At 43.9% G+C, this 27,827-nt stretch overlaps 1 protein-coding gene across 1 annotated transcript in view; it reads right to left on the bottom strand.

Annotated features, from left to right (window-relative positions):
* Window positions 1-27,508, bottom strand: part of tsc22d3 (TSC22 domain family, member 3) — a 48,950-nt gene extending 21,442 nt beyond the window's left edge. Inside the window, exons 1-2 of the mRNA XM_014213268.3 lie at window positions 27,432-27,508; window positions 26,652-27,328 (exon numbers count right to left, since the gene is read on the bottom strand). Coding sequence (XP_014068743.1) covers window positions 26,652-26,989 — 338 coding nt within the window. The 5' untranslated portion in view covers window positions 26,990-27,328; window positions 27,432-27,508. The remainder of the gene's footprint in view (window positions 1-26,651; window positions 27,329-27,431) is intronic.
* Window positions 27,509-27,827: the final 319 nt, after the last annotated feature.

Raw genomic sequence — 27,827 nt, 5'->3', positions numbered from 1 at the left:
ACACACGCACGCGAACACACACACGGTTGCATGTGCACACACAATCGCACACACACATACGGTATCATGTACACCAACACACCTCCTTGCCCCAATTTACTGCCACAGATCCACTTCCTCTACACACTGCAAAGGCTGAAGAAACATACAGTTGAAGTTGGAAATTTACATACACTTAGGTTGGAGTCTTTAAAACTCGTTTTTCAACCACTCCACACATTTCTTGTTAACAAACTATAGCTTTGGCAAGTCGGTTAGGAGATCTACTTTGTGCATGACGAGTAATTTTTCCAACAATTGTTTACAGACAGATTATTTCACTTATAATTCATTGTATCACAATTCCAGTGGGTCAGAAGTTTACATACACTAAGTTGACTGTGCCTTTAAAAAGCTTGGAAAATTCCAGAAAATGATGTCATAGCTTTAGAAGCTTCTTATAGGCTAATTTAAATAATTTGAGTCAATTGGAGGTGTACCTGTGGATGTATTTCAAGGCCTACCTTCAAACTCAGTGCTTCTTTGCTTGACATCATGGGAAAATCAAAATAAATCAGCCAAGACCTCAGACCTCAGTCTGGTTCATCCTTGAGAGCAATTTCCAAATGCCTGAAGGTACCACTTTGGTGCAAAAAGTGCAAATCAATCCCAGAACAACAGCAAAGGACCTTGTGAAGATGCTGGAGGAAACAGGTACAAAAGTAACTATATCCACAGTAAAACTGTCACGGTTGTTTAAATGATCGGACCAACGCGCAGCATGGTTGTGTTTCCACATACTTATATTTATTGTGAAACGTTGCAAAACCCCAAATACTTGAAAATACAAAAACAACAAACCGTGACGCAGAGCGGAAAACACACTACTCAAAAAATAATCACCCACAAAACAGGAAGAGAAAAACCCCTACTTAAATATGATCTCTAATCAGAGGCAACGAGGATCAGCTGCCTCCAATTAGAGATCAACCCAAACAATCCCAACATAGAAATAGAAAAACTAGAACTTAAACATAGAAATAGCAAATTTAGAACAAACACCCCCTGTCATGTCCTGACATACTCTACCATAGAAAATAACAACTTACTATGGTCAGGACATGACAAAAACGAGTCCTATATCAACATAACCTGAATGGTCGCTCAGCAAGGAAGAAGCCACTGCTCTAAAACCGCCATAAAAAAGCAAGATTATGGTTTGCAACTGCACATGGGGACAAAGATTGTACTTTTGGAGAAATGTCCTCTGGTCTGATGAAACAAAAATAGAACTGTATGGCCATAATGACCCTCGTTATGTTTGGAGGAACAAGGGGGAGGCTTGCAAGCCGAAGAACACCATCCCAATCACATCAGTCAGGAAGTAAAAGCTTGGTCGCAAATGGGTCTTCCAAATGAACAATGACGCCAAGCATACTTCCAAAGTTGTGGCAAAATGGCTTAAGGACAACAAAGTCAAGGTGTTGGAGTGGCCATCACAAAGCCCTGACCTCAATCCTATTGAACATTTGTGGGCAGAACTGAAAAAGCATGTGCGAGCAAGCAGGCCTACAAACCTGACTCAGTTACACTAGCTTTGTCAGGAGGAATGGGCCAAAATTCACCCAATGTATTGTGGGAAGCTTGTGGAAGGCTACCTGAAACATTTGAATCAAGTTAAACAATTTAAAGGCAATGCTACCGAATACTAATTGAGTGGATGTGAACTTCTGACCCACTGGGAATGTGATGAAAGAAATAAAAGCTGAAATAAATCATTCTCTCTACTATTATTCTGACATTTCACATTCTTAAAATGAAGTGGTGATCCTAACTGACCTAAGACAGGGAATTTTTTGTAGGATTAAATGTCAGGAATTGTGAAAAACTGAGTTTAAATGTATTTGGCTAAGGTGTATGTAAACCTCTGACTTCAACTGTATATGGACTTTACATAACGCCCTGCAGTGCTTTACGTCTCACTGGCGACTGACTATGTCAGCCGTGCCACTCCCTCTTTTCAGCTAATATCTATGTCAACTGTGAAAGAGTGCTCTGTCCTCACGACTGTGATGGACTGAGAAATACTCCCTATACATGTCCCCGTCAGGCATCAAGTCCTATCTCTGTCAACCAATCAAGAGTGGAAAGTTCCCTTTTCATACATCTCTCCGTTAGAGCCAACTAATATATCTCTGTCATCACAGAATATCTCTGTCAACTCTGAAACTGCAGCTGCAGGTACTTTACACTCTCACAGATAGTGACCAGTGACCATCTCACAGGGGAGAGATTACAAATACCAGAAACGCAGAAGACAAACATGGGACCCTGAATGCCCAATTAAATTGGAATTACGGTATAGCATGAGTACCATTTAGAGGGCGAAATCAGTTGGCATCAAATGCTGCTGCTGCGTCATTTAAAGCCGTTACTTTAAGAGCTTGACGGGGAGGGAGGCTGTTCCGGAGTTTACAGGTGCCATCCCTTTCCTTTCCTGATAGCTCGACGGGGAGGGAGGCTGTTCCGGAGTTTACAGGAACCATCCCTTTCCTTTCCTGAGAGCCCGATGGGGAGGGAGGCTGTTCCGGAGTTTACAGGAACCATCCCTTTCCTTTCCTGATAGCTCGACGGGGAGGGAGGCTGTTCCGGAGTTTACAGGAACCATCCCTTTCCTTTCCTGAGAGCCCGATGGGGAGGGAGGCTGTTTGGGAGTTTACAGGAACCGTGCCTTTCCTTTCCTGAGTTCAAAGCCACTCTGCTGCACCCCTCAATCCTCAATAGGGTCAAAATTGTACGGGGCTTCAAGTAAGCTCCCGAGTGGCGCAGCGGTCTAAGGCACTGCATCTCAGTGCTAGAGGTGTCACTACAGACCCTGGTTCAATTCCAGCCTGTATCACAACTGGCCGTGATTGGGAGTCCCATAGGCCAGTGCACAATTGGCCAAGCGTCGTTAAGGTTTGTCTGGGGAAGGCCGTCACTGTAAATAAGTACTTGTTCTTAACTGACTGCCTGGTTAAATACATTTTAAAAAATAGGGTCTAAGTTGTATGGGGTTTCAGGTAAATTGCTCACTTTCCTCTCTGCCACCATGGAGAATGGGTCTAAAGTCCAACTATTGTTCTACAGAACTGTGTGTCACTTCTGGAGCACACCAATAGCTCACGCCATATCCACACACACACACACACACTGGAGCTGTAAGAGCTCGATGGGGAGGGAGGTTGTTTGGGAGTTAACAGGGATCGTGCCTCTCCTTTCCTGAGTTCAAAGCCCCTCTGCTTCGGCCCTAAAGACACAGGGAACTCCCAAATGGCACCCTATTCCCTATATAGTGCACTACATTTGACCAGGGTTCATAGGCCTCTGATCAAAGTAGGGCATTATGTAAGGCCTTTAGCGACAGTCAGGAAGCTGCCTCCGCCGTTTGGTGGACGTGCAGAATTGGTTGGGGGCGTGGTCGTAGAGGCGTAGTTCTGACGTAGTTCTGACGTAGAAAAGTGGACTAACGACCATTGAAGAGTATAAAATAACCCAGAAGCGTGCCTTTAATCAGGCCCTGTTAACAGAGAGCCTGATTTAAAAGGCACACTCTGGTATATATTTAGATTGGGTTTAGTGGTCCTTTTTAATGAATGTTATACACCCATTGATTATTGAAGAACATCAACCTTAACTCTCCCTGTATTTTCCCAGATTATCATCACCAGCCAGAATATTACAAGAACAACTATGATAAATTCATACAGTACATTTCTCTCGACACAGCGTTTCAATGGGATGACAAGACCTTACTTTGAGACTCTGTTGTTTTGATTGTAAAACAGATAAGAGCACGTCATTCCTTTAATCAGATTATCTTGGCTATGCGTCACTGATTGTGTCCCAAATGGCACTCTATTCCATTTATAGTGCACTTCTTTTGACCAGGCCACTGTCTTCTCACCAAAAAATTAAGACGAAAACTGCTTGTTTGCTTAAAAGAAATGAGCTTTGAAATGAATGCAAATGATTCCAGAATACAATTATCATAATTGCCTGAAGGTGTGGAGAAACAACCCCCGGAAAAACAACAAGGTGGTGTGGGCTTGGAATAGTTTCTCCTTGATCTCTGGGTCTAAAGGAACACAAATGACATTGATAGGTTGCTTTTGCTTTTTTAAATTGAAGTTGATCTCTTCAGGCTTATCAAGACGTAGATTCAATTTCATTACTGTTTGATGTTTGGCACAAAGGCTCCTGCCTAATTGTGTCAACTTCTCGCCACAAAGTAGAGGAAAGAGGAATATCTACAGTATATTCCAAGGATATTCTCACGCAATTATCTTTTAAACCTGAGGACGTAAAAACAAATGGTCCTTTGGGGCTTCTTTCTCCAGGTTTTAAAAATATAAGAGCAAAGCAAGTCAACATCAAGCCCCTGTACTTCTCCTATATGAGGCTTCAAGTAAAAACAAGAAATTCGAAATTGTATGGGGCTTCAAGTAAAAACAAGAAATTCTAAATTATATGGGGCTTCAGATAAAAAGCAAGAAATTCTAAATTGTATGGGGCTTCAGATAAAAACAAGAAATGTTCAATTGTATGGGGCTTCAAGTAAAAACAAGAAATTCTAAATTGTATGGGGCTTCAGATAAAAACAAGAAAGTCTAAATTGTATGGGGCTTCAGACAGTGTAGATGTACAGTACCTGGCTAGCACTCCCTCACATGCTCCTTCACTTTGATTTGATTACATTTAACTTGATCATCTGTACAGAACTTTTACAAATTGAATTTGAATGATTCCATACTCAGGTTGTGCCAGGACAGTCAAAGACTCATAGTGATATGGAATGTACTGTAGCTAGTTCCTTTATATCCCCTGAACCCTTCTGTAGAGTGTAGCTAGCATGTCTGTCATGCTCTGGAATCCCCCTGACATGTTTGTGGGAACCACTGACAGAGCTCTCCGATGCTGGGGGAAGATAAGGACTGGGTTCCAAATTATATTCCCTATGTAGTGCACTAATTTTGACCTAGAGCTGGTCAAAAGTATTGCAAGATATAGGGAACAGTGTGTCCTTTGGGACTCAAACATGGTGACAGCTAGCTGGCTGCTCAGTTTTGCCTACGTGGCCAAATATCTCTAAACAATTCATCTCTACTTGTCCTGCGCACGTCCTCTCCTGGTTGGTTGACTTTGATATAGAGATTTTGCGTCATCACCTTTTCATAGCCGCAGCGTTATTTGCGCATATTTAACTTTTTAAAGAGAGAGACAATTGCATACACGCTATAAAGTCTTCCAGATGAAGTCTACTGTAACAAAACAGTATAAAGCTGTGCAGATACAGTCTTACAAAACAGTATAAAGCTGTGCAGATACAGTCTTACAAAACAGTATAAAGCTGTGCAGATACAGTCTTACAAAACAGTATAAAGCTGTGCAGATACAGGCTTACAAAACAGTATAAAGCTGTGCAGATGTTGTTGAGCGATATAAAACACCAACAGAGGGCCAGAACCTCTGATCATGTTAACATCTAATCAGAACCGGGGTCTTAGACCGTTCATGTGATCATGGTGCTGGTTTTTAACATTGCATAAACCTATTATACAGTTCTGCCAACACATTGGTAGAATGTGTGATGTGGACTTATTAAGTAATTTATTAGGGCACAAAGTTCTGAATACCAAGTTTAAATGATTTGATCAATGAATTGATCAATACTAAATGACTTTATAAATGTAATATTAATAGAAGTGAATATAATAATGTGACTAAATATGGGTTGAGTGCCAGGGAGACGAGCTGCTTGGATGAACTTTCTGAGCACCATTGTGTAATCTAAAATGCCTTGTCTGTTCCCGTCTAACGTGATGAATCCGTCTACAGGTACGTTGATACATGAAAACATTACACAACCCCAGTAGTTTAGGAACAATTAATAGATTAACTGTTCTTTTTGCAGAACTGAGAACCAGGTGGGGATATTTGTAAGCCACACCCATTTGCTACTTAATGACCCAACTCACCCAAAACCTCAAGTCAAATCTCACTTGTATGATTTCAATCCAATAAGGCTATGGTTTATTGGTGAACTATTATTCACCTATGTTTGTCAACACAGGCATGCAACCTGTCAGTCATTCCTGTTATGTAACTAATTGTCTGAACATCAATGGTATCCAGAGACAGTCAGCAGCCAGGCAGCCAGACAGTCAGCAGCCAGGCAGCCAGCAGCCAGGCAGCCAGACAGTCAGCAGCCAGGCAGCCAGGGAGCCAGACAGTCAGCAGCCAGGCAGCCAGACAGTCAGCAGCCAGGCAGCGTGTGGTTTGGTGAGTTTGGTGGTAATCTTTCTGACAAGACTGTAATGATGGTTCCACCACACAGGAAAAGCATACAGCTGGGTGTCTCTGCTGCCTCAGAGCCAAAAGAGCCTAGAGACAGACAGTTTTTACTCTACAGGGACAACACCAGGACCAGAGAACAGACAGACAGTTTTTACTCTACAGGGTCAACACCAGGACCAGAGAACAGACAGACAGTTTTTACTCTACAGGGACAACACCAGGACCAGAGAACAGACAGACAGTTTTACTCTACAGGGACAACACCAGGACCAGAGAACAGACAGACAGTTTTTACTCTACAGGGTCAACACCAGGACCAGAGAACAGACAGACAGTTTTTACTCTACAGGGACAACACCAGGACCAGAGAACAGACAGACAGTTTTTACTCTACAGGGACAACACCAGGACCAGAGAACAGACAGACAGTTTTTACTCTACAGGGTCAACACCAGGATCAGAGAACAGACAGACAGTTTTTACTCTACAGGGACAACACCAGGACCAGAGAACAGACAGACAGTTTTTACTCTACAGGGACAACACCAGGACCAGAGAATAGACAGACAGTTTTACTCTACAGGGACAACACCAGGACCAGAGAACAGACAGACAGTTTTTACTCTACAGGGTCAACACCAGGATCAGAGAACAGACAGACAGTTTTTACTCTACAGGGTCAACACCAGGATCAGAGAACAGACAGACAGTTTTTACTCTACAGGGTCAACACCAGGACCAGAGAACAGACAGACAGTTTTTACTCTACAGGGACAACACCAGAACCTCTGTGGACACTTTACTACCTCTGACTCCCAGCTTAATTTTATAAATACAGTCATACACAGTAAAATAACATTTACAGAATCTGTATTGTGTCAATGGAAAGCAGTGCCAAGCCATACTGACACTCCTCTACCATCCCATTCCTTTGTTTTCCATGTCTTTACACAAGCCTTCTCTATTCTCTGTTCACAGTGTTTGAGCACCAGCTAAATCTTATCTGGCACGAGTTAAGCAGTCTGTCAGTATAGCCTTGCCCTGCCCGCGCTTGTTAATTAGCATGTCTGTCACCTGTCTGAGTCATGTAATCTGTGGCGTCTGGTTAAGGGCTATTTGAGGCTCAAGTGAAGAGTATTATGTTAAGTAGTAGTGTTGACAGTCAGAATGCCTACGGCGGGGTGAGCCAAGGTGAGTTAGTCAGTTGGCCAGTAGAATGTAGAATGTTGGCCAGTAGAATGTAGAATGTTGGCCAGTAGAATGTAGAATGTTGGCCAGTAGAATGTAGAATGTTGGCCAGTAGAATGTAGAATGTTGTCCAGTAGAATGTTGGCCAGTAGAATGTAGAATGTTGGCCAGTAGAATTTAGAATGTTGGCCAGTAGAATTTAGAATGTTGGCCAGTAGAATGTAGAATGTTGGCCAGTAGAATGTAGAATGTTGGCCAGTAGAATGTAGAATGTTGGCCAGTAGAATGTAGAATGTTGGCTAGTAGAATGTAGAATGTTGGCCAGCAGAATGTTGGCCTGTAGAATGTTGGCCTGTAGAATGTAGAATGTTGGTCTGTAGAATGTAGAATGTTGGCCAGTAGAATTTAGAATGTTGGCTAGTAGAATGTAGAATGTTGGCCAGTAGAATGTAGAATGTTGGCCTGTAGAATTTTGGCCTGTAGAATGTAGAATGTTGGCCTGTAGAATGTAGAATGTTGGCCTGTAGAATGTTGGCCTGTAGAATGTAGAATGTTGGCCAGTAAAATGTAGAATGTTGGCCAGTAGAATGTAGAATGTTGGCCAGTAGAATGTAGAATGTTGGCCTGTAGAATGTAGAATGTTGGTCTCTTCCTTGATACCATTGTTTACTCTGTTCCTTGATACCATTGTTTACTCTGCAGCAGACCGTATTCACCATGTCTTCTCTCCAGGCCTTCCTCCCAAAGAACTGAGCTGTACTGCCCTGGTTCTCACGTGCCCTTCATTTCAACAGAAAGGCACCACTAAACAACACATGTCCTCAAACTACATGCTTAGTCACACACTGTTGGAAAGATAAAGGCACCAGTGTGTGTGAGTGCAGCCACCCGGACAACCAACAGCCCGCAAACACAACCAACAGCCCGCAAACACAACCAACAGCCCGCAAACACAACCAACAGCCCCCAAACACAACCAACAGCCCCCAAACACAACTCAACACCCACCAAACACAACCAACAGCCCCCAAACATAACTCAACACCCACCAAACACAACCAACAGCCCCCAAACACAACCAACAGCCCCCAAACACAACTCAACAGCCCCCAAACACAACCAACAGCCCCCAAACACAACCAACAGCCACCAAACACAACCAACAGCCCCCAAACACAACTCAACACCCACCAAACACAACCAACAGCCCCCAAACACAACCAACAGCCCCCAAACACAACCAACAGCCCGCAAACACAACCAACAGCCCGCAAACACAACCAACAGCCCCCAAACACAACCAACAGCCCCCAAACACAACCAACAGCCCGCAAACACATCTCAACAGCCCGCAAACACAACCAACAGCCCCCAAACATAACCAACAGCCCGCAAACACAACCAACAGCCCCCAAACACAACCAACAGCCCCCAAACACATCTCAACAGCCCGCCAAACACAACCAACAGCCCCCAAACACAACTCAACAGCCCACCAAACACAACCAACAGCCCGCAAACACAACCAACAGCCCCCAAACACAACCAACAGCCCCCAAACACAACCAACAGCCCCCAAACACAACCAACAGCCCGCCAAACACAACCAACAGCCCCCAAACACAACCAACAGCCCCCAAACACAACCAACAGCCCGCAAACACATCTCAACAGCCCGCAAACACAACCAACAGCCCGCAAACACAACCAACAGCCCGCAAACACAACCAACAGCCCCCAAACACATCTCAACAGCCCCCAAACACAACCAACAGCCCCCAAACACAACCAACAGCCCGCAAACACATCTCAACAGCCCGCAAACACAACCAACAGCCCCCAAACACAACCAACAGCCCCCAAACACAACCAACAGCCCGCAAACACATCTCAACAGCCCCCAAACACATCTCAACAGCCCCCAAACAACACCCACCAAACACATCTCAACACCCACCAAACACAACCAACAGCCCCCAAACACAACCAACAGCCCCCAAACACAACCAACAGCCCCCAAACACAACCAACAGCCCCCAAACACATCTCAACACCCCCCAAACACAACCAACAGCCCCCAAACACAACCAACAGCCCCCACACAACCCAGCCCCCACTCTCAACACCCACCAAACTCAACCAACATCCACCAAACACACTGTAATGAATGACGTTTACTTTGTGCATCTTATCTTTGGTGTCATAAACAATCCTTGGTTCCTGCCTGTGTCTGGTCAAGAGAGGAGGGGTAGGGCCCCCTCCGGAGGAACATCTGGCAGAACGCCCAGAATATGTTCTTTAAGTTAAGATAGGAGACGGAGCCAATCACATGTGTGAACTGATCCAATGAATCATGGTTATGTATGTTTAGATAGAACCTTATTTACTGCTATGTAAGGAAGGCCCCTTGGAGGTCACTTCAGACAGGTACTTACGCATCTAAGCTTGACCGTGACCTCTTCAGCTTGCTGACAATAAAGAGTGATTCATTTAATATTGACTTTGAGTGTCCTGTGTAAGAAATTCCACAACAACACTTTTCTTTTTTCTCTCTGTAGGTGAATGGTGGTTGGTTAGTAGAACACAGAATGGAACTTAGCGTGACCGTGTCATAGGGACAACAAGGACGTTGAGATACAGAGAGAGAGAGAGAGAAAGGTCACTATTAATTGACAGACCCTGGACGACACAGGGTCATGGAAGTGGCATATTATTTTATTTTCAAGATATTACTGACCACATTCTGTCACTGAATTTCCTGTCTGTTACAAAAAAATAAGGGGAATTATTTTTGTTATTATCAGTACATTTTCAGGATATTGTGTTTGTCACTTTTTTGGAACTGGTGACACCGAATGCAGCCTAACACTTCTACAATATAGTTTTGTATCAAACAGATAGACTAGGGCTCTCCTCTATACAGACATGCACCAAAAACGAGTATTATACCAATACAATCCTATTTCACAGAGACATAGGTCATGTGATAACAGCAGTAGCAGCAGTGTCTGTTAGAGAAGTGAGGAGAGACCTCACCCTGTATCTCCAGGTGCCTGACAGGGTAGCAAAAATAACACCAAAATAGAGTAATGACAAAAGAGGAAGAGAAAGAGGAGGTGGAGGAGAGAGAGTGAGGGAGGGAGGGAGGGGGGAGGAGAGGGAGGGAGGGCTCGCCTCACACAGCTGTTATTTTGCTGTCCTTCCTCTGATAGTAGCAGTCTTGGCTGAACTCCTAGTACCTTAGGTGAGCTGACTGACTGACTGATTCGCTGACTGATTCGCTGACTGACTCGCTGACTGACTCTCTGACTGACTGACTGCACAAAACACAATTGCCTTGTGATGTGATGGCCTCTCCACCAAGAGAAAGGTGCCAGTGTGGACTGTGATGTGATGGCCTCTCTACCAAGAGAAAGGTGCCAGTGTGGACTGTGATGTGATGGCCTCTCTACCAAGAGAAAGGTGCCAGTGTAGTGAGACTGTAGGACCTTAGTTGACCCCTATAAGGCTTTACTGTCACCTTGTCAAAGCAGATTAGGCAGCCAGAGCAAGAGACCAACGACCCTTAGAGTTAAACCAGAGTGGTATATACAGTACCCCTGGCAGGTGTAACCAAACCCCCCCCCCCCCACACACACACAGTGTTAATACCCACAACACATAAAAACACCTAGTTAAAGAAACCTTTACTAATGAAATAGACAGACTGGATCAAAGGAAACATCCCGTGGACAATGTGACAGGTTAGGAGTAGTGTCCCATTCCTCCATTTCTCAAACATATAACAAACACAAATATACACGCAACATGCAACAATTTTCAAAGATTTGACTGAGTGACAGTTCATATAAGGAAATCAGTCCATTTTAATACATTCATTATCATTAGGCCCTAATCTATGGATTTCACATGACTGGGAATACAGATACGCATCTGCTGGTCACAGATACCTTTAAAAAAAAGTTGGGGTGGGAATCAAAAAACCAGTCAGTATCTGGTGTGACCACCTCCTCATGCAGCGCAACACATCTGCTTCACTTAGAGTTGATCAGGCTGTTGACCTGTGGCCTGTGGAATGTTGTCCCACTCCTCTTCAATGGCTGTGCGAAGTTGCTGGATATTGGTGGGAACTGGAACACGCTGTCGTACACGTCAATCCAGAGCATCCCGAACATGCTCAATGGGTGACATGTCTGGTGAGTATGCAGGCCATGGAATAACTGGGACATTTTCAGCTTTGGGGAATTGTGTACAGCTCATTGCGACATGGGGCTGTGCATTATCATGATGAAACATGAGGTGATGGCGGTGGATGAATGGCGCAACAACGGACCTCAGGATCTCGTCTCTGTATTTCTGTGCATTCAAATTTCCAAAACTGAGAGAAAGAAGCTTTTTGTGCATAAGGAACATTTCTGGTATCTTTTATTTCAGCTCATGAAACATGAGACCAACACTTTACATGTTGCATTTATATTTTTGTTCAGTATAGAAACATTTGTGATCTAAACCCTGCCTTTTAACCACTACAATATTCTCCTCAGTCAAGTGAAACATAACTTCCGTCACCGTGTTCCTACTTCCCCATCAACTTAACGTCTCCTGTATGACACCTTTCATCCAGTTACGTGATAGAAAGGTATTTTTGTATTCACTGCAGCCTGGCCTGAGAAACTCTCTCCCTGGATCACCCCAGCCGTAGCAATGCAAGTCCTTATAGAGCTATATGGATGAGAGAGAGAGAGAGAGAGAGAGAGAGAGAGAGAGAGAGAGAGAGAGAGAGAGAGAGAGAGAGAGAGAGAGAGAGAGAGAGAGAGAGAGAGAGAGAGAGACATGTTTCACATTCCTACATCACTCCTAACTAAGCCTGCATTAGCCAGTCTCTGTGTTCCTTCCAGAGCTCGACTCCCTGTCTCTGTGTTCCTTCCAGAGCTCTACTCCCTGTCTCTGTGATCCTTCCAGAGCTCTACTCCCTGTGTCTGTGTTCCTTCCAGAGCTCTACTCTCTGTGTCTGTGTTCCTTCCAGAGCTCTACTCTCTGTGTCTGTGTTCCTCTGCTCTTTGTCCTGTTTACTCCTCATTCAGTCTGTTTAAACCTCTGTAGCACGTAAACAAACTAAGTGACCATCACCATGCATCGCTGCAATGGTGAATCACTGCCATGACATCTCAGTGGAAAGAATGCAGCCAGCCCACCAGTCAGCCAGCCAGTACAGGCTAAATGGCATCACCAATGAGTGTACATAGTTGTTCTGAAAAGATGGGATTTGTCTACAAATGACATCCTATTCCCTATATAGTGCACTTCTTCTGATCAGGGCCCACAGGGCTGCACTATTTAGGGAATAGGGTGCCATTTGGACAGACATGGCAACAGAAACACACACATAGGGGTATAGTGTACACACCAACAGTCCCACATGCCTAATGCTGCCCCCATACACCCTGTACCCTCCCTGTACCCGCTCTGTACCCACCCTGTACCCGTCCTGTACCCGCCCTGTACCCGCCCTGTACCCGCCCTGTACCCACTCTGTACCCACCCTGTACTCACCCTGTACTTACCCTGTACCCGTACTGTACCCATCCTGGACCCACCCTGTACCCACGCTGTACCCACACTGTACCCACCCTGTACTCACCCTGTACCCATATAACGACTTGCTCTTGTAAACAATACACAGATGTGAAGACTCAGACAGGATGCATCTTGTTATTTTTGCTCAGCTAGCCCTGAAAAGTTTTTATTTTATTGGCAGATACAATCATAGGCTTACAAAAGAACTTGGCAAACAACTTACTCCCCGTTCTCTACTCTTCTGTAGTCTGCACGGAATGGCCTGGATGAATAACTTCTTTCATTCTCAGAGAGAGTCAAATGGCTGAAGTGGACCTGCCTAATCTGCCTCATTACTGTGGAAATCAAGACTGGACTTGGTGGGGGTTGTATGGGTTGGGTGGTGTCCTGTTCTCTATGATGAGTGATAGAGAGAGGCTGGCTAATGCAGTCTAGGAGGGGCAGAAGATTTCCTAAAAACCCCAGGAGAGTTTCCAGAACCTTCTCAGTTTTCCAGCTTCCCAGTGGCAGTGCCTACAGTTCCAACCTCCTCCCCCAAAAAACACTATGATGAACACATGGAGAATACACACAGGCTGGGCCTCAAATGGTACCCTATTTCCTGAATAGTGCACCACTGTTCACCATGGTCCATAGGGCTCTGGCCAAAAGTTTTGCACTAAATAGCGAATAGGGGGCTGTTTGGGAGTCATCCATGGAGAAATAAATTAGGGTGAGGAAAGTGGGAAGCTATGGAACCGTGGAAGGGCAACAGGAAAGTGGGAAGCTATGGAACCGTGGAAGGACAACAGGAAAGTGGGAAGCTATGGAACCGTGGAAGGACAACAGGAAAGTGGGAAGCTACGGAACCATGGAAGGACAACAGGAAAGTGGGAAGCTATGGAACCGTGGAAGGACAACAGGAAAGTGGGAAGCTATGGAACCGTGGAAGGACAACAGGAAAGTGGGAAGCTATGGAACCGTGGAAGGACAACAGGAAAGTGGGAAGCTACGGAACCATGGAAGGACAACAGGAAAGTGGGAAGCTATGGAACCGTGGAAGGACAACAGGAAAGTGGGAAGCTACGGAACCATGGAAGGACAACAGGAAAGTGGGAAGCTATGGAAACATGGAAGGACAACAGGAAATTGGGAAGCTATGGAACTGTGGAATGACAACAGGAAAGTGGGAAGCTATGGAACCGTGGAAAGACAACAGGAAAGTGGGAAGTGACGGAACAGGGGAAGGAAAACAGGAAAGTGGGAAGCTATGGAACCATGGAAAGACAACAAGAAAGTAGGAAGCTATGGAACCATGGAAAGACAACAGGAAAGTGGGAAGCGACGGAACAGGGGAAGGAAAACAGGAAAGTGGGAAGCTATGGAACCATGGAAAGACAACAGGAAAGTAGGAAGCTATGGAACCATGGAAAGACTACAGGAAAGTGGGAAGCGACGGAACAGGGGAAGGAAAACAGGAAAGTGGGAAGCTATGGAACCATGGAAAGACAACAGGAAAGTAGATTCATTACATTGAAGATTTAATTACATCTTCACTCGTCAGACTTCGCTTTGGACCAGTCCAATGTAGTGATTCATAATTAAACTTTCATGTCAGGTCGCAGATCGGTTTGTACTATCTTGCCAAAGTTGCCTAGACAGCACAAACAGATCTGGCACCAGACTACAAGTGTTCACCTTTTCATTGTAAATATTTCACATTCACATCTTCTTGGAGCTCCTACAAGAGCAGCACATCTCTGCATGACCATCGCCCTCTGATGCAAAGTGGCATGCTTTGGGAGGGGTGAGAACTCTCGATGGGTGCAGAATGACATATTTCACACAAGTCTGACGAAACGATCGCTGAATTCTTGTGAAGTACGCTACTTGCCCAACTGTTTCTCCACCCAAAAAAAACAGCATCAGGAATGGAAAGAGTCTTCTCTAGTGTCCACTTAGTTTCTACAATGAATTTGGGGAAACGACGTGGAGTAATTATCACTTAAGTTCAAATGAAGTGGCCTGAGACAGAGTCTAATGAGGTGGCCTGAGACAGAGTCTAATGAGGTGGCCTGAGACACAGTCTAATGAGGTGGCCTGAGACAGAGTCTTTATGAGGTGGCCTGAGACAGAGTCTTATGAGGTGGCCTGAGACAGAGTCTTATGAGGTGGCCTGAGACAGAGTCTAATGACGTGGCCTGAGACAGAGTCTAATGAGGGGGCCTGAGACAGAGTCTAATGAGGTGGCCTGAGACAGAGTCTAATGAGGTGGCCTGAGAAGAGTCTAATGAGGTGGCCTGAGACAGAGTCTAATGAGGTGGCCTGAGACAGAGTCTAATGAGGTGGCCTGAGACAGAGTCTAATGAGGTGGCCTGAGACAGAGTCTAATGAGGTGGCCTGTTGTTTAATTTGTTTTATGAGCCACTGGGGGAGAGACATTCTGTTCTCTTGTCAATTACATTTACATTTACATTTAAGTCATTTAGCAGACGCTCTTATCCAGAGCGACTTACAATTCATTTCATCTGTCTCATGCCGTTACAAGAGACTTGTGTTTTGGGGACTTCGTTACAATCATTATATGTCCAAGTCCAGGAAAACTACTGAGTTGGAAAGTTGTTTACAAAAAACAATCTATATTAAAAATACAATGACCCACAAATAACCAAGTTTTATAGTGACATGCATGTTAACAACTTAACAACACATTACTGCAAATGTATATGTCATATTTCCTGTTAGGGAAAATATTACTTCATAAACATGTAGAACGGAATACAGAAGTCATTATTTTCCTTCTCGTTACAGCATCTTTTCCAAGCAACGGGTTGTGACATCACTGGGGTGTCGCAAGGCAGACCAGACCAAGTCTACCCCCTGCGAACATGTTGCCCTGTCGCCAGTCATGTTGTCCTGTCGCCTGTTTGTACCAACAGGACAGGGATAATCTGTGTGTACTGAATGCTTCCAAAATTGCATTGTATTCCATACATCGTGCATTGTTTGAGTCGTCTACGTGACAGCCTGAGGGATAGATAGCACACTGTTTCTGTGAAGTGTAACTTTCTCATGTTCTGGTTGTGCAATATCTCCTGACTGGCTAACTGAAAAGGAAAAACCGTTTCAAGACTCTTATATCATCATTATATTAGCCCTAAATACCGAGGTACTGTTGGACGGCTGGTGTTCTATGTGTTGACAGGGGCGTGTTGTGTTTACAGCCTGTTTCATTATCTTTAATGCGTGCCAGACTGAGCCTGAGTCCAAGCAGATAAGACACACGCACACGCACACACACACTACAGCCAGCTATCACCACTCTACCACTACACACGCAAGCACACACACACACACTACAGCCAGCTATCACCACTCTACCACTACACACGCACACGCACACACACACACACACACACACACACTACAGCCAGTTATCGCCACTCTACCACTACACACGCAAGCACACACACACACACACACACACACACACTACAGCCAGTTATCGCCACTCAACCTCTGCCACTGAATTTAAAAAACACACTCCCTTCCATTCCAACTAGAATGTCCTAGCTGAATGTGTTGCACCAACAGGCAGACCAATCACAATGAGACATAGATTGTAATGGATGGGTGGTGGCGGCACTCCCTTGCGTCTTTTGAAGTTGGCAAACCCCCTCAAAAAATATAGAACCTTTTGATATGACTTGGAATACTGATTACTATTACATATGGGGGTGTTGGCTTTGTACTATGCTTTCTTGGGTACAGTGGGTACTGTACCAATGGGTGGGACTGTTTTGGTTTTTGTGGAATTCTGCCCAAGACTGAAGTCATGATAGTGTGGCAGAGTTGAGCCATTCAAGATTTGTTTTCAAGAAAAAGTTTGCACTATAGTCCAACTGAAAAAAAGTAATCTGTGTCCTCAAAATAAAGACGAGTTCTTCACGGAGATAACGAGTTCTACATGGAGATAACGAGTTCTTCACGGAGGTAACGAGTTCTTCACGGAGGTAACGAGTTCTTCACGGAGGTAACGAGTTCTTCACGGAGATAACGAGTTCTTCACGGAGATAACGAGTTCTTCGCGGAGATAACAAGTTCTTCGCGGAGATAACGAGTTCTTCACGGAGATAACGAGTTCTTCACGGAGATAACGAGTTCTTCACGGATATAGCGAGTTATTCACAGAGATAACGAGTTCTTTACAGAGATAACGAGTTCTTCACAGAGATAATGTTATTCACAGAATAACTCAATATCACTTCCCTCCTGCTCTACCAAATCTTTTCTAAGTATCAATCTTATTTGTAAGCCACTGTTGTACATCAACAGAGCAAGAAGTGGCAAGTTTGTCATTATTAGATGTAAACAGAAGCTTATTCATCAAGTGGGGCATGGTGAGATATCAACACAGAGCTGAGACCCGTAGACTGGGTCACAAGGCAGTGAATTACAGTGAACAGCAGCTGATTCATACAATGACCCTTGGAGCGTAAACTGTCTTATTATAATTAGGCTTATCGCTTCAAGGACAAACGAAGGGTGAGGTCAGCATATCAGTAGTCTCTTTATTCTATTGACAGTATCTACTCAGTACTACTCTACTACTATTGACAGTATCTATTCAGTACTCTACTACTATTGACAGTATCTATTCAGTACTACTCCACTAATATTGACAGTGTCTACTCAGTACTACTCTACTACTACTGACAGTATCTATTCAGTACTCTACTACTATTGACAGTATATATTCAGTACTACTCTACTACTATTGACAGAGTCTACTCAGTACTACTCTACTACTATTGACAGTGTCTACTCATTACTCTACTACTACTGACAGTACCTATGAGTGGATCTCTGTCTGCCTGTCTGCTTGTGAGTCTCTGTATGAGTGGATCTCTGTATGAGTGGATCTCTGTATGAGTTGATCTCTGTATTGGTGGATAAATAATGTTGATGGCCTCTGCTGATGTGGTGATGGCCCCACTGACAGCGCCTGGCCCCACTGACAGGGTCCCTTCCCCACTGACAGGGCCTGGCCCCACTGACAGGGCCCGTTCCCCACTGACAGGCCCTGGCCCCACTGACAGGGCCCCTTCCCCACTGACAGGGCCCCTTCCACACTGACAGGGCCTGGCCCCACTGACAGGGCCCCTTCCCCACTGACAGGGCCTGGCTGGTGATGGTGAAGGAGGCCCACGGCGACTGCTGTCCCCCACTGAGAGTGACTCCGTTTGGGTCTGAAGGAGACCCCGTACAGATGACTCCTGATGGTACCCTGAACCAGACATAGAGAACAAGGGAACACCTCTCACACACACACACACACACACACACACACACACACACACGCACACCACCATAATACAAGGACACCACATTGTTGCCAGACATCTCCTGGCACAGCACCAAAAGCCATTCACAAAGTCACAACAATGCTGTAACTCAACGAGTCGTCCATTAAAACACCATCACAATATCTTTTTGTACTGCTCTGAGTCGAACTCACACAGCCCCTCACTATCTCTACCTCCTTGACTCCTTGACTCTAACTCCTTGGCTCATAATGGACTTCCTGAAGACTTCACCTTGAGTAGATCTCTATATCTGAATCCAACAGTAGTGTACTATACAGTATAGGGAATAGGGTGTATATATCTATCTTCTATTTTGTCTTTGATTGTTCATTAAATAGTCTAACAATTGATTTGCTTTCCCTGTGTTTATGTGTGTGTGTGTGTGTATGTATGCACGTGTGTGTGTGTGTGTGTATGTAAGCGCGTGTGTGTGTGTGCGTGTGCGTGTGCGTGCATGTGTGTGCGTGCGTGCGTACATGTGCGTGCGTGCGTGCGCGTGCGTGTGTTTTGGTCCCGACTGCTTGTGACTGTTCTCTCTTGTCTTTTCCTCCCTGTATTCTACCCTCCCTGTATTCTTTCCTCCCTGTATTCTTTCCTCCCTGTATTCTATCCTCCCTGTATTCTTTCCTCCCTGTATTCTACCCTCCCTGTATTCTACCCTCCCTGTATTCTTTCCTCCCTGTATTCTTTCCTCCCTGTATTCTTTCCTCCCTGTATTCTACCCTCCCTGTATTCTTTCCTCCCTGTATTCTTTCCTCCCTGTATTCTTTCCTCCCTGTATTCTTTCCTCCCTGTATTCTTTCCTCCCTGTATTCTACCCTCCCTGTATTCTTTCCTCCCTGTATTCTTTCCTCCCTGTATTCTTTCCTCCCTGTATTCTTTCCTCCCTGTATTCTACCCTCCCTGTATTCTTTCCTCCCTGTATTCTATCCTCCCTGTATTCTACCCTCCCTGTATTCTACCCCACCCTCCTACCCCCTCCTACCTCCTTCCCTACCCCTGTTCCTACCCCCTTCTCTATCCCTGTTCCTACCCCCTTTCCTACCCCCTACCCCTTTCCTACCCCCTTCCCTACCCCTACCCCTTCCCCACTCCCTTTCCCTTTCCTACCTCCTATCCCCTTCCCTACCCCTTCCCCACTCCCTTTCCTACAGCCCCTTCCCTAATCCCTTCCCTACTCCCTTTCCTACCCCCTTCACTACCCCCTTCCCTACCCCTTTCCCTACCCCTGTTCCTACCCCCTTTCCTACTCCCTTTCCTACCCCCTTCTCTACTCCCTTTCCTACCTTCTTCCCTACCCCTGTTCCTACCCCCTTCCCTACTCCCTTCCCTACCCCCGCCGCCCATACTGCTAGGCTAACTGCCGCCCATACTGCTAGGCTAACTGCCACCCATATTGTATTGTGTACCGTATCTGGTTCTGTAGACAACCTTGTTTGTACTTTGTTAAATACATTGGATGTTCTTCACAGTGTAAGTCTGTCAACGGTATGATACGTTTGTAGATCACATATTACATCAACAGTCTGTCTGAGATGTCATGTGACGAGAGGAGCTGCTGCTATTCAAAGTTTGCTGTGTTTGAGTTCACTGCTTTTAGAAATCAGGCACATCTATTCAAATGGTCTGCCTTCATCGAGGGACCTGCTGTCCACATTCAACTCTTAAGTGACAGGATGAGTGTATTCTTTCCCGTCTGGAGAGCATGCTAATTCACTGACTGGACAGTGGCCAAATTCCCAAAAAGCTTTGTTGCTGATGTAACGTGGGTCTCACTGCTTGAGGTGGCCATGTCAATGAGTTTATAACAAACGCTAGCTCACTAACGCTGCCAGCGTTAGAAGCTAGTGTTCCTTCTCTAAAGGCAATAGCCTCAGAGCCTGCAGTCAGAGCTCCTCAAAGCCAACTACCCCCCCCCCCCCCTCCCCCCATTCATCCTGTTGGATCACAGATCTGTTTTTTCAAAGCCACATTCAAAGGAAAGCATGGAAAAGCGTCTTGAGCCAGAAAGCCAGCAGCCTCTCATGACCCTACCAAGGATTTTACGTAACATGGCTACCACAGCCCACTGTTCCACTTGCTCCTTCACATCTCAAATAGCACCGTATGACCTATATAGTGCACTACTTTTGACCAGGACCCATTGGGTACCATTTTGGGAAGCAGACATAGACTTCTAACAACCCCCCCCCCCCAGTGAACTAAATGACTGGTGAGACCATGTCATTATGTGGAGTGGTTAGGATGGACTCATCAGAAGGACCACTTACAAACACACACCTGGAAAGTCTTTGAGTCAATTTTACATTCTTGGCCCAGATGACCCAAAAATATCTGAAGAACGTCTTAATCCTGTAGACGTCAACTCAGCCAGCTCTACTCTTCTCCTTCCCCTTTTAACTCACTAACACGCGATGGCTAGTGTACATTTCATTACTCTTAATTATTTATTGTGTTCACAGAATCACATTTCTAATTTTCACAGAGTTTTGCATGTGTCCATCTGTCTGTCTGTGTGTGTGTTTGTGTTTTTTATTTATTTGGTGTGTGTGTGTGTGTGTGTGTGTGTGTGTGTGTGTGTGTGTGTGTGTGTGTGTGTGTGTGTGTGTGTGTGTGTGTGTGTGTGTGTGTGTGTGTGTGTGTGTGGGTGTGGGTGTGTCTGTGGGTGTAGTCTACATGAGGGAGCTCCTAGTTACAACTTGATCCACCCTAATGATTAATCTGTCTTGGTAAGAAACTAGTTCCACAGAAAACAAAATCACGATGGTTGAGAACAAACAGTTCTATGTTTTTAGCTCCAACAGGGCAGTAATACCTAACAGTACAAAACAATACACACAAATCCAACAGTTGCGTTGGCAGGAAGAGGAGACGGCCAGCTCCAAAGACCAGGTATAGGGAGGTTCCAGGTACTAGGCTGAGTGTTCTGTCTGCAGACTGGTGTCCTCGTTACAACTACCTTCTGTCTCACTACCAACATCGTGCCGCCACAGGTCAATGTGGGCAACGCCAGGGTACACACCCTCACACTGTGCCAGATCCAAAGGCTGCAGGTATACGGAGGTTCCAGGTGGAGGGGAAGCCGTTCTATCTGTAGACCTCTGTCCTAAATGTTTTACTCCCTCTGCACACTTCTTTCACCATCCCATTGCAATCCAGACCATTGTAAACTGAGTGTACAAAACATTAAGAACACATTCCTAATATTTTGTCCCCCCCACCACCGCCTTTTGCTCTCAGATCAGCCTCAGTTCGTCAGGGCATGGACTCTATAAGGTGTTGAAAGCATTCCAAAGGGATGCTGGCCCATGTTGACCATAATTCTTCCCAAAGTTGTGTCAAGTTGGCTGAAAGTCCTTTGTGTGTTGGACCATTCTTGTCACACACAGGAAACTGTTGAGCGTGAAAAACTCTTGACACAAACCGGTGTGCCTGGCACCGACTACCATACCCCATTCAACGGCATTTTAATATTTTGTCATGCCCATTCACCCGCTTTAAAAAATCCTACTTTAACCCGTCTCCTCTTCATCTACACTGATTGAAGTGGATTTAACAAGTGACATCAATAAGGGATCATAGCTTTCACCTGGATTCAACTGGTCAGTCTGTGTCATGGTTAGAGCAGGTGTTCATAATGTTTTGTACACTCAGTGTATATGGCCGCCCTGCAGCATTTAACACCCCTTCATCATATTCAAGTACAAATCATGTGTTTTTAGTGATGAATAAAGTACCGCCTGGCATAAACAAGTATCTTAGTTTCTGCAGGAAATTTGCTCAACTCTGAAAAGGGAGGAAGGACCAGTTGATCACAGTGGCTTTAGCCAAAAGGCTTTTGACCCCTGTTTTGCAATAGTCCTATAAGCCCGACACACCCACAGCTATCATAAATACATCAAGAACAGAGTGTTCCCTTTGCAAACAACACACACAGTTACATGGAATAGTGATAGGTCTTCCAATGTACTCTCCTCTTATCTCTATAATCTCTATATCATCACAAGAGATAAATGTACAATGCCTTCAGGAAGTATTCACGCCCCTTGACTTTCTCCACATGTTGTTGTGTTACAGCCTGAATTTAAAATGTGTTAATTTTTTTGGTCAGTAGCCTACACACACTACTCCATAATGTGAAAGCAGAATTATGTATTATTATTTTTTGGACTAATTCATAAAAAATGTAAATGCTGAAATGTCTTGAGTCATTAAGTATTCAACCTCTTTGTTATGGCAATGTGAAACTTCGCAAGACAATAAACAAAATAACAAACCGTGACAACAGCGGTGCACCATGCACTAACTCAAAATAAGATCCCACAAACAACAGGTGGGAAAAGGCTGCCTAAATATGATCCCCAATCAGAGACAACGATAGACAGCTGCCTCTGATTGAGAACCATATCAGGCCAACATAGAAATGCAACATCTAGATAACCCACCCTAGTCACACCCCGACCTAACCAAAATAGAAAATAAAAAGGATCTCTAAGGTCAGGGCGTGACAGCAAGTCCTGAAAAATGGTTGTCTAGCAATGACCAACAACCAATTTAACAGAGCTTGAAGAATTTTGAAAAGAATAATGGGCAAATGTTGCGCAATCCAGTTGTGGAAAGCTGTTAGAGATTTACCCAGAAACACTCGTGGCTGTAATCGCTGCCAAAGGTGTTTCTACAAAGTACTGACTCACGGTGTGAAAACTTATGTCAATGAGATATTTCTGTATTTCATATTCAATACATTTGCAAAACAATTCAAAAATATGTTTTTCACTGTCATTATGGGGTATTGTGTGTAGATGGGTAAAACATTTAATAATATTTTACTAATTTTGAATTCAGGCTGTAACACAACATAATGTGCAATAAGCCAATGGGTATTATTCGTTTCTGAAGGATATGTAGCTAGTACAATCAATGCCAAGTAGAGAAGTGACTGCCAACACAATAAAACACATTGTACTTTAACAGCTGAGTTACATGGATACTCTTGGTGACTTTGTCATTAAGTTATTTATGCTAGCATCTTTGACAAGAATAAAGCTGCCATGAAGTGAAGTTACATATTTGACAAGAATAAAGCTGCCATGAAGTGAAGTTACATATTTGACAAGAATAAAGCTGCCATGAAGTGAAGTTACATATTTGACAAGAATAAAGCTGCCATGAAGTGAAGTTACATATTTGACGAGAATAAAGCTGTGATAATGACACTGGCAGCCAACCTTCAGTCTTAATGGTGCCAGAAGTTTGGCAGCGTTTCTCATAACACTCCATTGAGCAACACACCTAATGTAAACACATCTATAAAAACTGTTCTCACCCAAATAGGCTACAGTATGTGTATTGTGTTTAGACTTGTTTCAGTTCTTGCACCAATCATACTGGGCTTGATGATTTGATGACTTGTTATTTAAAGCCTGCAGGTATAATTATTTATGGATTTTTGTCTCTCTATGTGTCAACATTTTCGCTGATTAAAAACGGCAGTTTTTTGTTGAAGTTGTGAGGATCATTATAAGACGTAATAGAGATTCTAACGGAGTCATACGTTTCCACGACAAGTCTTAAAATTCCTTTTTAAGGCATAACAACTCATCACGATTGAAGTGTTACAGAATACCTTCTAATCCAAGTAGTTTCCTGGTTTTCAGACATTTCCAAGAACCCGTGTATGATGGTTCATTTGAGGTTGAGGTCAAAGGAGAATGCTTCGGTCACAACAATGAAAAGAAGTCAAACATCTTTTTTATTACATAATTATCTATTACGTGTAATATATATTTTGAAATACGTATTAAATATATAATCGCACTTTTCTCTGACATACATTTTTAACCAATATCTCTGCTTCGCTGACATTAATGCTTCCCAGTTCAATGTATATGGAGGTCAAAGGTGGCGTCGCCGTTGATGACGGAGCACGTTGTCGACATAATGTCTTCCTCCCTGTCCTAGCTAAGATATTTCTCAGTAGGCCTTCACATTTTACTGCTCAGAAACCAAACATGCCTGTGTGTATAGACAGTACTGTTAGTACTTCCAGTGTGTACAGGCAGTACTGTTAGTACTTCCAGTGTGTACAGACAGTACTGTTATTACTTTCAGTGTGTATAGACAGTACTGTTATTACTTTCAGTGTGTATAGACAGTACAGTTATTACTTTCAGTGTGTATAGACAGTACTGTTAGTACTTTCAGTGTGTATAGACAGTACTGTTATTACTTTCAGTGTGTATAGACAGTACTGTTATTACTGTTAATACTTCCAGTGTGTATAGACAGTACTGTTAGTACTTCCAGTGTGTACAGGCAGTATGGTTATTACTTTCAGTGTGTATAGACAGTACTGTTATTACTTCCAGTGTGTACAGGCAGTACTGTTATTACTTTCAGTGTGTACAGACAGTACTGTTAGTACTTCCAGTGTGTACAGACAGTACTGTTATTACTTTCAGTGTGTATAGACAGTACTGTTATTACTTTCAGTGTGTATAGACAGTAGTTATTACTTTCAGTGTGTATAGACAGTACTGTTAGTACTTTCAGTGTGTACAGACAGTACTGTTATTACTTTCAGTGTGTATAGACAGTACTGTTATTACTTCCAGTGTGTACAGACAGTACTGTTAATACTTCCAGTGTGTATAGACAGTACTGTTAGTACTTTTAGTGTGTATAGACAGTACTGTTAGTACTTTCGTGAATCAGAAGCACAGCAATGATGCTGTGGAGCTATGGAATAGTTTCAATGGTAATTTTGGTCATTTTAATTTGAACTGAGTTTAAGTCATTCCTAGGGTTTCCAAACATAGATGTGAACTGGCAGTAATCTGCTGCATGACTTGTTAAATCCCCACTAACACGTCAGCATGTTTCCAAATAAACCTGTGATTTATATTTACAATTTGGCCACGATGAGAGAGGAGTAAGTCTATTGTGATCCCTTTCCTGTAGTCAAATGACTTAGTAGCTTCATGAGTGGAATGTTATTAATAGGATTCGTAATTTAATTATTAATAAACATTATTTTGCAGAACCTGAAGAAAATCCAGTGATTTTATGTCAAACGGTTTTGTTATATTTCAGTCTTCTGTGATGTACATAAAGTGTCATATTGGGATGCAAACTGAAAATGGAATACATTTCAACTCTATATCAGCCCATAACCATGTGTGTGAGGTGTAAACTTTTGTTTCAAAGTAGATTTGTTTAAGACTACCAAGAAACTGCTCTGTGTGACCCTGAATTAAACCAACCGTAGTATAGGTTAATAAGCCTTCTGCAACCCACCCAAGCTAATGAATACTGAGTCCAATATGACAAGCTGTCTTTCAGAACAAAAACAAATAGGTCTTTGTGATGTGTTGTGTTTACAGTTACGTCTAGAGGTAAGGTTTTAAAGACCCTCTTTGGTCAATTGATTTAAGATAGAATAGTTGTATTAATGTTTTTGATTATGTTGATAAAATGATTGTTGTCATTTGTGTTTATGACAGGCATAACACCAATACATTCCTTGTAAATTACCATTGAAAAAGTACATCATCAGAAAGTGAAAGTGTATAGTAAAACAGAACGGGGAAAGGGATGGTTTAACCACTTTCAGTTCAGGTGATTAGGAGGAGGAAGGGTCTCTCTTTACTTAACAGTGCCTGGTTTATTAATGTTCCCATAAGTACAGTGACAGTATTGAAGTATTATTAATGTACTTGTAAGTACAGTGACAGTATTGAAGGATTATTAATGTACTTGTAAGTACAGTGACAGTATTGAAGGATTATTAATGTACCTGTAAGTACAGTGACAATATTGAACGATTATTAATGTACCTGTAAGTACAGTGAAAATATTGAATGATTATTAATCTTACTGTAAGTACAATGACAGTATTGAAGTTACTCATCGTTAAATTGCACTTACACTGTACTTAGGGTATGGCAAGACATAGGGCTGGTTAGGATTACTGCTGTAAGCACAATATAACAATGAGTAATCACAATAATGATTACATTGTACAGTAATTACAGAAATAATTACAGTAATAATGACAGTAATAATGACACGGTAATAATGACACAGTAATGAGTGAGATAATGTGAAGAGATGTTGTTTCATGTATCAACAACTTAACAGGATGAATTAAAGGCTGAGAAGGAACCTCAGAATGACATAACAACATTAGAATGAGGATGGGCGGTGTATAGAGGTGAAGTACAGTACCTGTGAAAGAAAAGCAGGATGGACAGCGTGGTCTGGTCGATGTTGCTGTTGCAGATGCCCTCGTTGAGCAGGTAACAGGGGTCTCTGACCACAGACTCCAGAGAGTCCAGCCTCATCATGCTGTTCAGCTTGTCTGTGTTCACGTTCTGGTTCTGGAACGTCAGCTGCTCCCGGAACTGGCGGAAGTGGCTGAGCGACGTGGGGCTTCCCATCAGGGGGGTGCTGTTGCCTCTGCCCTCGCCTCCACCTCCAGCTGGGTCATCACAGTTGGCCAGGTCCAGGCAGCAGGAGCAGCAGTCCAGACCGATGGGAGAGCGACATTCTTCTCCTTCTGACATGATGACAGCAGAACACCTTGAGGGACTGGAGAGATGAGTACAGAGCTCCACAGCAGGAGAGAGAGAGGTAGAAAGAGAGAAAGAGAAAGACCTTGGCGCTGGTCTCTCTTCTTCTCAGGCTTGTAGTTGTTGTTGTGGTGTAGGGTGTATTCCTCAGCGTATGCAGAGGGAAGGATTGCCTCCCTCCAGGTTCTCTGGATTGGGGTGTTGGTAAGTCAAGTGTCTCCAGCTTCCTCCTCTTCCCTGAGAGTAGGCAGTCAGTCGTGTCTCCCTGAGTCTCCCTCTCGTCACGTTAGTAAGGCTTTGTTTGCTTTGGTTGTGAGACACTCGCTTCTGTGTCTGTGGGGGAGAGAGAGTTAGCCAATGCTGTGCTGTTTGTGTCTGTTGAGGAGAGAGAGTTAGCCAATGCTGTGCTGTCTGTGTCTGTGTCGAACACACTCACCCTGATTCAGCGGGAACGCGTTTCAAAGCTGCTTATCACCTTTTTTTTGCCCACCGTTTGCGTGCTTAAAGACAGAGGGAGGGAGGTGGGGAAACCCTTGTGATTGGTAGTCAGAGGGAGGGAGGGAGGTGGGGAAACCCTTGTGATTGGTAAACGACTGGCCCTCCTCTTTCTCTGCTCTCTCAACTGCTACATCACAATTGTTATTATTAAAGAGCGAGAGAGAAAGTAAGAGAGACACAGAGAGAGAGACACAGAGAGAGAGACACAGAGAGAGAGACACAGAGAGAGAGACACAGAGAGAAAGAGAGAGACAGAGAGAGAGAGAAAGAGAGCGACAGAGAGAGAGAGAGACTGGGAGAGCGAGAGAAAGAGAGAAAGAGAAAGAGAAAAAGA

The sequence above is a fragment of the Salmo salar genome, chromosome 09, assembly GCF_965601325.2.
Source record: "Salmo salar chromosome 09, fSalSal1, whole genome shotgun sequence".
Taxonomy (NCBI): domain Eukaryota; kingdom Metazoa; phylum Chordata; class Actinopteri; order Salmoniformes; family Salmonidae; genus Salmo; species Salmo salar.
Note: the sequence above shows the minus strand (reverse complement) of the source record. Positions and strands in the feature narration are given on the sequence as shown.